We start from the raw sequence: 14,752 nt of genomic DNA, 5'->3' as shown, positions 1-14,752 counted from the left end.
GGTTTCAACTGTGCTGTAGTTTTTCCATACTCTTGTGTCTTTTGCCTTGAGATATATTTGTATTTATCAATAAGAAAGATAAACAAAAATAGCCATGATGACTATAATAAGGGCCAAAGAAAAGTGCTAACTAAGAAGGGAAGAACAAAGAAATAACTCCAGCAAACCAAGTTGACTTTAGCAACATAACTAAAATGGGTAACCTTCCAAGCAACTTGGTAATGACAATGACACTGAATAACAGTAGTTCAAATGACAGTAACAGTGGTTTTGAAACCTCATATTAAATTCTTCTATGGCATGTGTTAACTACTAATTCAGCTTGGAAGATTTAAATGTAAGTATGCCTATTAAACATTTACCAAGGAGAGCTGACGTGTGTGTATTTACAAACTGCTCCACTGCCCACTTAAGGTCCATAAAAAAATGAAGCCTCAAAAACATACATATTTTTTGGTAATATTTTGTACTATTCAAATCTCCAAAGGATTTTTGTGAAAGAATTCAGAAGGACAAGATTTTTGCTTATTGGTGGGCAATGACATTCTGCGAATACATATTAAGAACAACAATAAAAATTTTGCACTTTTTCTCAGCAAGTATTGAATTAGGAGGCCCAAAGAATTAGCTATCTAGTTACTATGTCTTTGTTTTTATGCAATATAATCTCAAGCTTTGCATCAATTCAGAACAATTAGTTATCTTTCTCGGTATGGAGAAAAGCAGGATAGTACATTTGAAATCTTTAAAGACAAATCAAAATTTTCAAGAGCTTAGCCTTTCAAGCATTTTCTGGAAAATAAGTGATGTTTATGATAAGTCACAAATGTAAAGGAGATGCTTTTATTAATGGGAATTAAATGAGTGTTACTAATGATGTACCAATAAAAGCAATTTTTTTTAAAGCCTCAGACAGTTTGGCAACCTATCAGTTAGAATTTCAATGGCTTATTCCTTTTATAGTTTGTATTTCCATTAGCTTCTCTACATTGCAACTCCATAAGGCATTTTAAAAAGATGTGGATGAAAAGCGGAACTGAACTTGGTCTCCAAACCTTTCTTTGCAGGGGTGAGATGGTAGGGTGCTGGAGAAGGTGTGCAGGCCTGGTATGTTAAGCCTTCGGGGAAAATAGATGGAAAAAATAACAAAACAAAACAAAGCTAACAAATACACTTGTCCTGAAAGCTCTAAAGCAGTGATTTACAATGTATTCCCCTCAGAGCCCTGGGGGCCTTGGGTTTATTAAGGGACCTCTAATTCAGTGGTTCTTAACCCTGACTTTGGCTGTAGGAGCGCCAAAAGTCAGATCTCCTGTCCAGCTCCTCCGCCCACCCATAAGATTTAATTGGTCAGGGTGGAGCTAGGACAGCAGTAGTTACCTAAAGTTCCCCAAGTGATACTAATGTTAGCAAGGGTTGGTGACCGCTGTTCTATTCCTATGAATGTATAAGAGTCTGAAGAAGGAAAAAATACCATATATACACATATATCTTGTATCACCTTTTCTCTATTTGTGGACACAATGACTCAGATACAAATTCATTAAACATTTCATGGAATTAATAGGGACTTTTTGCATTTACATGTGTCTTCATATGTATCTTCTGAAAAGATTACCATCATGTGGACATTTTCAGACTTGAAGAGTTTGATCATTTTGACTATGAAGAACCAAGATAGGGTTGAAATTGTGGTTAAAACAATCACCCTTATAGGTTAAACGGTGGTCAAGACTAGTTCTTGGCTTAATCATGAGCACTGGAAAAATTTTACTATAAAGTGTTGGGGAGAGAAGCCTTAAATACAGAGAGGATGAACGATATCTTATGTGACCCATCCTTTTCATGAGTCTAAGACCCGGATAAGATTCTTAGCTCTGGCTCTTGCCTTGGGGAGCCTTGAGTGGCTTCTCAGAGAAAATGAAAAGGGATGGACTCCCTTTTGCTTTGATGCTCCTTATGTGCCTCTAAATTGTGTCTCTTTGGGGCTGGCTGGGATTCTTGAGTGCAGTGAACATAGCTCTTTTCTAAAGGACCTGAAAACTCAGACTGCAGAAGTTCATTCTTTCTGCAGCCTCAGTGGATCTTGTAGGTAAGACTTATTTTCTGGGTGTGCTTTGTGGCATCACATTCAACTGAGGAACTTGCAGAATAGGCTGCAAGTGCTAAGATCCTGAGTCAGAAATGTACCAAATTACTGTTCTCTATTTAGCAGGCACAGTTCAGTTCCATTACTAAAAAGTAAAAATTGCCTTTGGCTTTATGACTTTGTCTTTTTAAATCTTAAAAATCATAGCTGAGTGTCACATGCAAAAAATAGGCCTGCACAAAAGGCACTGAGAAGATCCCTGCACTTCTTTTTATAAGAGCACTTATACTTAAAATATTTGCGATAGGAAAAATATTATGACATAAAAATACTTGAAGCAAGAAGAGTCTACCACAATCATAAGAAACTCATTTCAGATTTTAACAACCTTATTAAAGAAGCCCTTACTTTAATTTATTAGAAATCTCACCTGTTGTAGATCATTTCTTGTTCTTTTGTCCTAAGGGAGATGAGTAAAAATTGGACACCATTCTCTATGTGATATTTCATTATAGACCTAGAGGCATTTGTTACTTTCCTATTCAAGTTGCTATTTTCAGCAATAAATAGGCCCAATGTTGCCACCTTATTGGTCCTGTTTCCTCCTTACTTGGCCTTCTTTGAAGTTTTGCTATTGAGTGGGGAGAGCTTCTGCAGACCTCAGGTTAAAAGTTATTGATCGGAGTTTCTCATTCTTACCTAAACTGTCTCTACTTTCCATTCTAAGTATTTTTTCTGAAATTAAAAAAATATATATATATATATTTAATTTATCTCTCAAACTACTTTGGGGGCAATACCACCATGTGGATGACCTATAGTCAACTAAACCTCAAAATGTATACAGGGGAACTCATATTCCCACCTCTGAATCTGGGTGTCTCACTCAGTGAATCGCTCTGCCACTCACCCAGGTACCTGTACCCGATATATGGAGTCATTTTTTACTCTTTTACAACCTTTCATCAAATTAATCAACAAGTCCTATTGATTCTACCTCTTAAATATCTTTGAACTCAGTCCATTCCTATCACCCCTGCTGTCATTAACCACCATCGCAGTCCAGAGATGGTTTGCCTCTCACCTAGATCTCTTGCTTCCAATCCATTCTTTACACATAAGCCCGAGTGGTATTTCTGAAATGAAGAATCAGTTATATTACTCCCACTCACCTTCTTAAAACCCTCTAGTGCCCTCCCCTTCCTGTGATAAATTTATAATTCTAAACCTGGTCATTAGGCACCCCTTCATTAGTCTCCAGCTGATCTTTCCTGTCCCATCTCGGATTCCTCCATTGAGAGCTATATTCAACTTCTTTCAATTCCTCAAATTTACCCATTTTCTATTGCTTTTGCATTTTGGGTACTATTTTTCTCTTCCTGAGACATTGATCCTTTGGGTGTCAGCTTACACATTTCACTTTATTTGGGGGATTTTTTCTGACCTTACACTAGATGTGGCCTCCAGCTATGTCTTCCAAAACATCCTATGTTTCCCTTACTACTACACTCATTTGTGGTCATTACTTGGCAAGTGAAATCTATTTTTTTTTTTTTTGCTGTCTTCTGTTTTTAAAATTTCCTTCTCTGTATAACATCACAGTAATGTGTTTCTTTATCTAATTATCTCCCTAGTTTTCTTCATCTCCTCCAATTAATTTATACCTCAATTTTTGCTCAACTTTCTTCATTTTTTAAAATTAGAAAATTAATCTAGAGATTAATATACATTAGGAAAGTGTACAATTATATCAGCTCTTCTGACCTCCCATTAGATGGATTATATCAAGTTTTTGGGTTAATTTGTGATAATTATCCCATAAGTAGTGTAATGAAGACTTGGACAAAGCATATTTTAAGATGAATTATTTTTTTTAAAAAAGCCACTAAAACCTAATGAAATAAATCTTTCTTCGCAGCTTTTAAATTGTAAGATTAACGCCACATATATCAACATAATTATTTTTTTCTCCTCGAGTTAGAAGTTTATCAGATGGGTACGGAGAGTTGGAGAGATGGTGGGAGGGTTTATAATATTTTGGTGCCCCCGGTCATGCTGAAGCATCCCCATGTCTGTTGTTCTCATGTGCTTTGGATCGTTTGACAATGAATACCCCACAGTCTTGGTGGTTGGTCTACACAGAGTTGGACTTGGGTGGATGAGGCCCTTCTCCAGAGATGCCAGTTATCACAAAGGTAAGAACAGATGGGCCATGTCTACTCCAGAGTGGATTTTCAAGTCCAGTCTAAAACGGTCCACCCCATCTGATATATGAATATGTGCTGCTCTCCTTGTTTTTTCCTATCTTAAGCCTCTCCCTATCAATGAATTTTATTGATCTCACTAGTGACTAATCTCCTTGTCATTCAGGACAGTTCTCATATGAGAATCACCTATAAACATTTAAAAAATACCAATGCCTAATATTCATTGATTCAATTTGGGGGGGAGCCCAAGCTTTGGTTTTTGAAAATCTTCTCAGGTAGTTCTCACATGCAGCTTGTGATTTAGGTCAAAAGATGCACCTCACCTTGCTTAATAAACTGATTCATCAACCTTCTTGACTTTCTTTACATGTAGACTTTCACCTTCATCTGGATCTCTTCCATTCCAGTAAATGGTACTTCCGTCCATAGTTTCTCAAATTTTTTTTCAATTTTTTATTTAAATTCTAGTTAGTTAACATAATATATAGTGTATAGGACCATTCTACTCCTGAATATTAGTTTTAGGAGTAGAATTTAGTGATTCATCACTTACATATAACACCCAGTGCTCATCACAAGTGCCTTCCTTAATACCTATCACTCATTTAGCCCATCCCAAAGCCACCTACCCTCCAGCAACCCTCAGGTTGTTCTGTTTTATGGTTTGCCTCTCCATTTTTTCCCCCTATGTTCATCTGTTTCATTTCTTAAATTCTTAAATTTCTTAAATGAGTGACATAGTTTCTCGAATTAAAACCAGAGGGGCGCCTGGGTGGCTCAGTCGTTAAGCACCTGCCTTCAGCTCAGGGTGTGATCTCGGCGTTCTGGGATCGAGCGCTGTATCAGGCTCCTCCGCTGGGAGCCTGCTTCTTCCTGTCCCACTCCCCCTGCTTGTGTTCCCTCTCTCGCTGGCTGTCTCTCTCTCTCTGTCAAATAAATAAATAAATAAATAAATAAATAAATAAATAAATCTTTAAAAAATTAAGAAATTAAAAAAAAAAAAACCAGAGATATACTCTTCTTTTTCTAGTCCCCCATCCTCAACCAATCCATCAGGAAGTACTGTAGACTTCAACTTCCAACCTGTCTAACCTTCATTGCCTTTCTTTTTTTTTTTTTAATGATTTTTTATTATATTATGTTAGTCACCATACAGTACATCCCCGGTTTCCGATGTAATTTCATTGCCTTTTTCTTAACCCAGACCATCCTCTTGTCTTGCCTGGACCATTGAAATTTCCTAATTGGTTTGTCATATTCCAATCCTGTGTCATCTTCCACAAAGTTCTTAATTTTTTTAAAATGGTTTTAAACTCAGCCCACGGAATGGGAGAAGGTATTTCCAAATGACACTGCTGATAAAAGACTAGTATCCAAGATCTACAAAGAACTTCTCAAACTCAATACACATGAAACAAATAATCAAATCAAAAAATGGGCAGAAGATATGAACAGACACTTTTCCAACGAAGACATACAAATGGCTAACTAACACATGAAAAAATGTTCAAAATCATTAGCCGTCAGGGAAATTCAAGTCCAAACACTGAGATACCACCTTACACCAGTTAGAATGGCAAAAATTGACAAGGCAGGAAACAACAAGTGTTGGAGAAGATGTGGAGAAAGGGGATCCCTCTTACACTGTTGGTGGGAATGCAAGTTGGTACAGCCACTTTGGAAAACAGTGTGGAGGTCCCTTATAAAGTTAAAAATTGAGCTACCCTATGATCCAGCCATTGCACTACTGGGTATTTACTCCAAAGATACAGACGTAGTGAAGAGAAGGGCCATATGCACCCCAATGTTCATAGCAGCACTATGCACAATAACAAAATTGTGGAAGGAGTCTAAATGCCCTTCAACAGATGACTGGATTAAGAAGATGTGGTCCATATATACAAATGAATATTACTTAGCCATCAGAAAGAATGATTACCCAACATTTGCAGCAACATGGACGGCACTGGAGGAGATTATGCTAAGTGAAATAAGTCAAGCAGAGAAAGACAATTATCATATGGTTTCACTCATTTATGGAACATAAGAAATAGGAAGATCGGTAGGAGAAGAAAGGGAAGAATGAAGGGAGGTAAACAGAAGGGGGAATGAACCACGAAAGACTGTAGACTCTGGGAAACAAACTGAGGGCTTCAGAGGGGAGGGGTTGGGGGATTGGGATAGGCCAGTGCTGGGTATTAAGGAGGGCATGTATTGCGTGGTGCACTGGGTGTTATATGCAAATAATGAATCATGGAACATTGCATCAAAAACTGGGGATATACTGTATGGTGACTAATATAACGATAATTATTTTAAAAAACTTTTTATTATAAAATATTGCAAACATTTAGATGGAAACAAACCCTCAAGGTTTATAAAATCTTAACACTGTACTATATTTGCTTCACAGTTGTTTGTGTGTTTTTTTTTTCTAAAGAAGGAAAACTGTTGGCAGAGTTGAAATCTCCTCTATACCCTGTCCTGACACAATTTCCTCCCTTCCTTCCCAGAGATAACTACTTACATAAATTTAGAGTTTATTATACTCATGTATGCTTTATACTTTTGGTACATATTTGAATCCATACATAGTGTTTAGTATCGTTTTTAAATATTGGTGGTATTATATAGTTGGTATCAGATTACATGTTGTCTATTTTACTTAACATGTTTTTGATATTTGCTCATGTTAATACAAGCAGCTTTAGTTTATTCATTAAAATTATTATATAGTACGGTATCAGAACAAGAGATCATAATTTGTTTTTCTGTTGACCAACATCGAAATCACTTTTCATTTTTTTCTTTTCATAATTGATTTTGTAGTCAACATTTGTATATCTCTTTTCTATACATGTGCAAAAGTATCTCTAAATACACACCAGGGAGTGAAATGTGGGGCCTTAGGGCCTTTCCATCTTTTCTAATTTTGCATAATTGCGGTACAATCTTAAAAAAAACCTTCCTATCACTCAAAAAAAAAAAATGACTATTATGGAGCACCTACAATATGCCAGTATGAAGCAGGAAACAAGAGAGACAAAAATCTCTGCTGTCTTTGATCTTATATACTAATGGAGGGAGAACAAGTAAACTAACAAGATGATTTCAGTGAATGCTAAGTGCTGGATAATGAGTCATATCATCCTCTGCTTCAAGATCTTCAATGATGTTCCATTGCGTTTAGGGTTAATGTTATAACTCCTTTCCAAGCCTGTAATTCTTGATACCATCTGGCCCCTGCCTCCCTCCTTTCTCCCTTTGACTCCCTGTGCTTTTGCCATACTGACCTTGGAGTTTGAGGAACTTATTAAGCTTTTTCCTTCTTCAGGATCTTCACATGTGTTCTTCTAACTTCCTGGAAAGTTTTCCCCAACTTTCTTTGGCTAATTCTAACTCATGATGCAAGCCATAACCTACTTGTCCTGTTTTCAGATAGACCATGAAAATAGACCCCTCCTATTAAATCTCCCTCACGGCACCCTGCTCTTTTCCTAGTATCACTTACTACAATACATGACTATACGTTTATATGTCATCTGCCTCACCTACAGGTTGCAGGTTCTGTGCAGCTGGGATAATGCCTTTCTTGCTTCCTGCTATATCTCCTAGCTCACAGCTTGACACATAATGGTTCCTTGGCACATTTTTTTAAAAAATTAACACAAATTAGTGTTTTTCTGAAAGTTTGGTTGCAGGCTCATTTTGAGCAGGAGATTCATTTAGTTTGGGTTTTGATTTCTGTCTCTCCTTCAGGGCTCTTCCCTTCCTAACTAAGGGTTTAGGGTAGCTTCCATAAGTTCCCAGACCAGAACCAGGTCTTAGTATGGATTTAATGGCTCCTGTCCTTGTGATACTGAAGATAACACAGACTTCATCAGAAGGCCAACAGTGTTTAGTTTTGAGGCTATCACCCTGTCCACAGCCAGCCTCCCCCAACTCTTAGTCAGATGAAATTCATAGCTTTAGATGATGGTAGACAGCAGGGCTTTGTTGCTTTTTAAGCCTCTTTTAAGAAAGAGTATTGAAGTCCTTGGGAGAAGCTTCACTCCACTCAGCCCCTTGCTTGAAGCAGTGAGCTGGAATCTAGTTTATCATCTTCCTTGGAACATTTTTAGTCCCTGTTACCTTTTCTTTTTCTTTTTTATTTTTTTTGAAGATTTTATTTATTTATTTGACAGAGAGAGAGAGAGCATAAGTAGGCAGAGCAGTAGACAGAGGGAGAGGGAGAAGCAGGCTTCCCGCTGAGCAGAGAGCCTCTGTTAACTTTTCAAGAGCCAGTCTCTTTTCTCCCTCTCTCTCTCTCCTCTTTTCTTCCTCCTTCCCTTCCTTCTTTTTCTTACCATTTGAAAGTAAGCTGAAAGTATTGTGATATTTCACACCAAAATGCTATAGAATGTATATCCTAAAAAAAGAACATTCTACTTAATTATAATACCACTGTCACACCTACGAAAGTTTATGTTGATAGAGTGGTATTACCTAACACAATGTCCATGTTCAACTTTCTCTAATTGTCACCCCTCCACACCCAGAAATTGCATCATAATTTTCAATGAAGGATCACACATTTTATTTAGATTTCAGGTCTCTTAAGTCTTCTTTAAACCAGCACAGCTCCCATAGCCCTATTTTATTTTTATTTTAAAATTTTTTGTCTTTCATTATATTGACATTTTTGAAGAGTTCAGGCCAGTCTTCTGATAGAATGACCAATAATCTGCATTTTTCTTAATTTTCTTTTCCTGAATGGTCAGATTAATGTTACACATTTGACAAGAACACTCCGTTTTTGATGATGTTGCATCCCGTCAGGAGGCATATGATATTATTTTGTTTCATTAGTGGTAATGCTAAGTTTGATTACTTGTTTAACGTGGTGTCCACCCGATGTCGTCACAATAAAGACATCTTTTTGTTTTTGAATTTAATAGGGAATCATTGGGGTGGCACCATGAGACTATGTAAATATTTTGTTTAACAACCTTTCACTCAATGGTATTAGCATCCATTGGTGATCCTTGCTTGTATATGTTATTATATTGGTAGTCGTGAAACAGATAATATATAATTTAGCATTCCTTCTACATTTTTTAAGCTGACATTCTATAAAGAAGGCTTTTCTCTCCTCCCTTCCATCATACTGTTTTGTTTTTGTTTTTGTTTTTTTAAAGTATCATTAGGGACTCATAGGTTCTTTTTTCATAGGACATTTTGACCAGAAGTAAAGTAGTGCTTTTCTGCATATTTTTTCATAGTGCTTAATATGAATTTATTAGGTCTTTTTCTTATATGATACTTCATAATCAGTTGAAATAACATATTTGAATAAATAGCATAGTGTGGAGTTCCATTACTTGCTCCTGGGAGGTGCCTTGAAGGCTCAGTTGGGTAAGCATCCAATTCTTGATTTCGTCTCAGGTCATGATCTCAGAGTCCTGAGATTGAGCCCCGTGTTGTGCTCCAAGATGGTCCCCAGGATGGGCATGGAGCCTGCTTAAGATTTTCTCTCTCCCTCTCCCTCAGTCTCTCCCCCTGCTCTTGAGTGTGTGTCCCCCCCCCCCAAAAAAAATAAAAACAAAAAACGCTTGCCCCTTCTCCAACTTTGAGATGTTGTTATAGTCAGGTTTAAAGTTTTTTCATCATTTACCATGGTTAACAACTATGGTAATGATTTATTTTCATTTTTGTTCCTTTGGTGACTTCAACATGAAATCAAATCTGGTATTGTTATTAAAAATTCATTGGATAAAATGATAAAATATCATTTCCTAGTGATAAAATATCATACACAGAAATACACATCTCTCCCCTTCTCCCTGATAACAATGCACATGCATTTAATGCCTTCTCTGTCTAATTTTTAGGATCGAAGATTCAATGATGAAATTGACAAACTAACTGGTTACAAGACAAAATCACTATTGTGCATGCCTATCCGAAGCAGTGATGGTGAGATTATTGGTGTGGCCCAAGCGATAAATAAGATTCCTGAAGGTGCTCCATTTACTGAAGATGATGAAAAGGTAAGTTTTCATGCCTTTTGTGACTTGTACTCTTCCTTGATCATTGATTGCTATTCTCCCTGCAAAGGACAGGACTTCTGTGAATAGTTGTTGGATTAACCTATTCATGGATCAAAAGCTTTTTCTCATGTTACACAAAATGTAATGGAAGTTTTGGATATTTCATAGAATGTGGTACAATTGAAAATAATCACTTTATCTTTTTCTTAGTTTACTTTTCATTGCAAGACTCAGTAGTATTCTTTCCTTGGTCTTCATCTTCCTTATAAGTAAGCTTTTTAATTGAGGATCACACCACCACCCAAGGGAAGATAAGGAATTAGGAAGATGACTGTTTCAGAAACTCAACACTTGCTCTTGTGTTTTCATAACCACTATGAAGAATTGTTCTCTTAGTTCTTATATAAAAATCTCAATAAAATGAATGTTATTTAATCGTTATTCCAAATTACTAATAAAAAGAACATTATTTTTGTCCCTGAAGAGCATTTGACTTTGGTAGAAGTGATATCTTTTTGTTCTGAAATTTTAAGTTCTTTCACCGTAGTTTATTCACCAGCTCATATTAAAAGACAGACTCTTCAAAAAGCTGAAGTTCTTTCTGGCTTTGAAGCTCTTACCTTCATATTGGATAAAATATGGTGGAGTATTTATGAAATTTGTGGTAAAAGCAAATCTCAAATTAGTTTAAGTTTGATGACTGCCATACACCTATTGGATTAAAAAAGACACTCTATAATTTAACCTTCTGGATGTGAGCTTGCTATTTGCTAGTGGTAATTACTAATGCATTAAATGAATGCAAATGTTCTGATATTAAAAGGTCAGCATAAAATATGATTATAAGGAGACAAAATTTTTTTTATTTTAATTTTTTTTATTATATTATGTTAGTCACCATACAGTACATCCCTGGTTTCTGATGTAAAGTTCGATGATTCATTAGTTGCGTATAACACCCAGTGCAAGATTTTTAAGTGAAGAGAGTCCTTTACTGAGGTCATATCTGTTGTTGGATTTGAATATCCCAAATCCTGGGAAAGGTTTATAAACCCTTAGAGCGTGATAGGACCTGAGACAATTTCTTACCAATTCAGTGAAAAACTACAGTGTGAAGGCGCTTGTGTTGGGGCTGTAGGAAGCACAAAGATAAATCCCAAGTGTGTTATGCCATCCTGGAGCTGAACAAGGCAGAAGGCAAGATCATCAATAAGATGACCTAGAACGTGCTATGAATGCCTAGGAAAGGGAGGGTTCATCTCACTTGAAGAACCTGAAGGGACTTCTTAGAAGAGGCAGCATTTGCTCTGGTCTCTCAAGAAAGCCTAGGCTTCCATAAGACGGAGTCCCATGAGAAGGTGAGGATGTTTAGGGATATATAAATTGTAGGCTGCCTCATTCACTCTGCAAATGTTTCCATGGAATGTACCGATAAAGCAACAATGTTATTTTCTACCAAATTTGACAGAGTCTTACAATGTGCCTCTTATAAGGATTCAGATAAAAGGATTAGAGTTTTGTGTTTTTCTGAACATACAACTACCTGCCCACATTTCCCAAACAGTTGAGTTTATAGATGGTAGTCCTGCCTTTACTCTGCCTCCTTCATTTAAAAGGATCCTGTTACATATTTAATTTTCATCTCTGCACTTATATTAGATTTGTTTTCTGGACTTCTCTCAGTGTATTTATACTTATGGCCTAGGGCTTCATGGGCTCTGAATGATTTACAGGGAAGGTCTGCACCGGGCTTTGTCTTGAATAGCATCAGTGTTTAGCTCTACTGAGAACGAGGGCTGGGATGGAGGTCCGGCCCCACTAAGGACAAATGGGCCTGCTTTTGGGTGAGACACTTAATCTTGTGACTCTCTGTTTTCTCCCCTATCAACTATACTATTCACCATTTACAGCGTGAGAATTAAATAAGATCATAAATTACAAATACTTTGTAAAATATAAGAAGCTAGGTAAATATAAAACATAAATTTTTAAATTATCATTTTCCCAAGAGTTTGAAATGTTCTTCTATATTTGTCACTTATCATCAGGCAACTTATTTCTTAGATTCAATGTCATTTGAGTATCACATTTGCTCCATGTGTTATATTTTTCTCCTTTTCAATTATCCCATGTGCCCACAATAGGATTTTATTTTTCAGCCTCTCCAGTTCCCTCACCTGATTTAAAAACCCTACTCTAGTCTTACTTCTTGGACAAAGTCTCACCAGTTCGGGCAAGTTGATTATGTTCATGCGGTTGACACTAGATGGGGAGTATTTTATCTCAACTTCTGTTTCCGGTGATTGTTCTTTCCTGCAAGGATTCTATAGATTATAAACCAAACAGACGTGGTGAAGAAGAAAAGCAGAAAACAAAATCTGGAAACGATTAATGGGAAAGAACAAGATCTAGATACTTCTTTCAAATAAGAGAAGATGTTACGGCATAATGGCTGCATGTAGACCATAGCAACAGTCTACCCTGGTTGAATTCCACATCTGCCATAGCCTGTGTGACCTGGGCAAGTTGCTTAGCTGTTCTGTGCTCCAATTGCCTCCTCTTGGAAGAGAGATGATAATAATAATAATACCTATCTCATGAGGCTGTTGGGGAGTTATATGAGAGGATACAGGAAAAGCAGTTGGAAGAGCATCTAGCACATAATAAGTCCTCATAAAAAAATCAGTTCTCACTGACGGCACATTAATACATGCGAAATACAGTCTGGTATTGGTTTAAAAACTAGCTCTATATAAGTTGTCTTTAAGTTTTTATTAAGGATAGCCTGTATGACCAGTTCCATTGTTGGGAGTTACAACAATGAAATGAGGCATATACTTCTTTATGAATTCACATTTCTCTTGTGTGATTTTTAATGCACAGAGTATTTTACTTGGCACAAGTGAAAAAAAAAGTCTTGCCACAAGACTATGCTTATACTAATTTGTATTCTACTTTTTAGAGTTATTTCTTACCTATATGTCCAAATGTGAATGTAGTCTACATTTGCCATTATTAGGGATTATGAAGTTTTTTCTTTTTCTTTTTCTACATAGCCTAGTTTGCTTAGTCATTGTCCTATTACTGGAAATTTGGGTTATTTCCAGTTTTTCACTAATTCAAATAGCCCCTGAATGAACATCTTGAACAAATTACCTTTTTCTTTTGTGTTATTTCCTTGGGGTATATTCCAAAGACTGAAATTACTGAGTCAAAGGGCAAGAAAAGTTTTATAGCTCTCATTCCAAGATACAGATAGCTTTCGGGAATACTGAACCTATTTACAAGAGTAGTAGCATGCCTATACCTCTTTTTTGCAAAGCCCTGCCAACTTTGTTCAGTTCCTATTTTAAAACTCAAATTAGTTTTCCTCAGTCTGCCAGGCAAGCTTCAGACCACCTCCTCCCACACTCACCATTATAAACTTAAGCAGCAGAAGTTTCAGTGTTGCCTGCTAGTAAGGAAGAAAGGAAGGGACCTGGAAGCCCCATGCTCAGTGCTAGGTAGGGGGTTCCAGATCAGATAGTCTTCGAAGCAGGTTCAAGTCTTTGCCCTGCTGCTTATTAGCTGAGTGACCTTGAGCGAGTCGCTGAATTTTTCTTAGCCTCGGAACCTCCGTAATAGTGTTGTGGTGAGGGATAAAATAGAGATGTAAAGTGCTTAAGGTAGCACTTACCAGTAAATGAATTTCATGAAATCTTGTCATCTATTTCAAAGTAAAACTAAAATAATGTGAACCTTATTTGTTATTTTACTTCATACACATAAGTGCTATGTCATCATTCGTGTGCATAGTGGTAAATTTATTGCACATTTAGCGTAATATGATTTGTATGTCCTGATATCTTAAAATGTCAACTTCTGGAGAGTATCAGCTGTGTTGTGTATGGTGTAATTCCAAACATTTTGCAATATGAGAATCAGTAAATTATTTGCCCAGGATAAATTGAAAATTAAATGTGATATATTCATTTCTGGGTTATTCATGTATCTAACACAATTGTACATAGGATCATATTGTGTCTCTTGAAAATTCTATGCCTATATTTCAGTGGCTGTGCTGTATCACATAAAGTTGATGGAAAAGCCTGGAAAGGTCATCAAGATAATTTCCCACTAACCCTGCCCTCATCCAATGCAGGAATCTTTACCTGACAGATGGTCATCCAGACCCTGCCTAAAAACTTCACTTTTAATGACTTTAACATCATCATACTCTTTAAAGTTCTTGCATAAGAGCAGTAATTTTATCAGCAGTGGTTAGAGTTTTGTGTGAAATAACAGTCTACCATAGGCACATATTAATAATTTAAATTACATACTGACAAATTACTAGTTCTATAATTCACATTGGAAGTGCACACAAAGGCAGATCATACAAAGGAGATGATTGGAATTTCCTGGTTCACTTCATGGGTTTCTAGCAA

General features: G+C 36.6%; 1 protein-coding gene across 1 annotated transcript in view; it reads left to right on the top strand.

Moving 5' to 3' along the window:
- PDE11A (phosphodiesterase 11A) overlaps positions 1–14,752 on the top strand; it is a 358,008-nt gene that overhangs the window by 41,958 nt on the left and 301,298 nt on the right. The window contains exon 2 of the mRNA XM_026492464.3: positions 10,167–10,325. Within this exon, the coding sequence (XP_026348249.2) occupies positions 10,167–10,325 (159 nt within the window). The remainder of the gene's footprint in view (positions 1–10,166; positions 10,326–14,752) is intronic.

The sequence above is a fragment of the Ursus arctos genome, unplaced genomic scaffold, assembly GCF_023065955.2.
Source record: "Ursus arctos isolate Adak ecotype North America unplaced genomic scaffold, UrsArc2.0 scaffold_1, whole genome shotgun sequence".
NCBI classification, from domain to species: domain Eukaryota; kingdom Metazoa; phylum Chordata; class Mammalia; order Carnivora; family Ursidae; genus Ursus; species Ursus arctos.
Note: the sequence above shows the minus strand (reverse complement) of the source record. Positions and strands in the feature narration are given on the sequence as shown.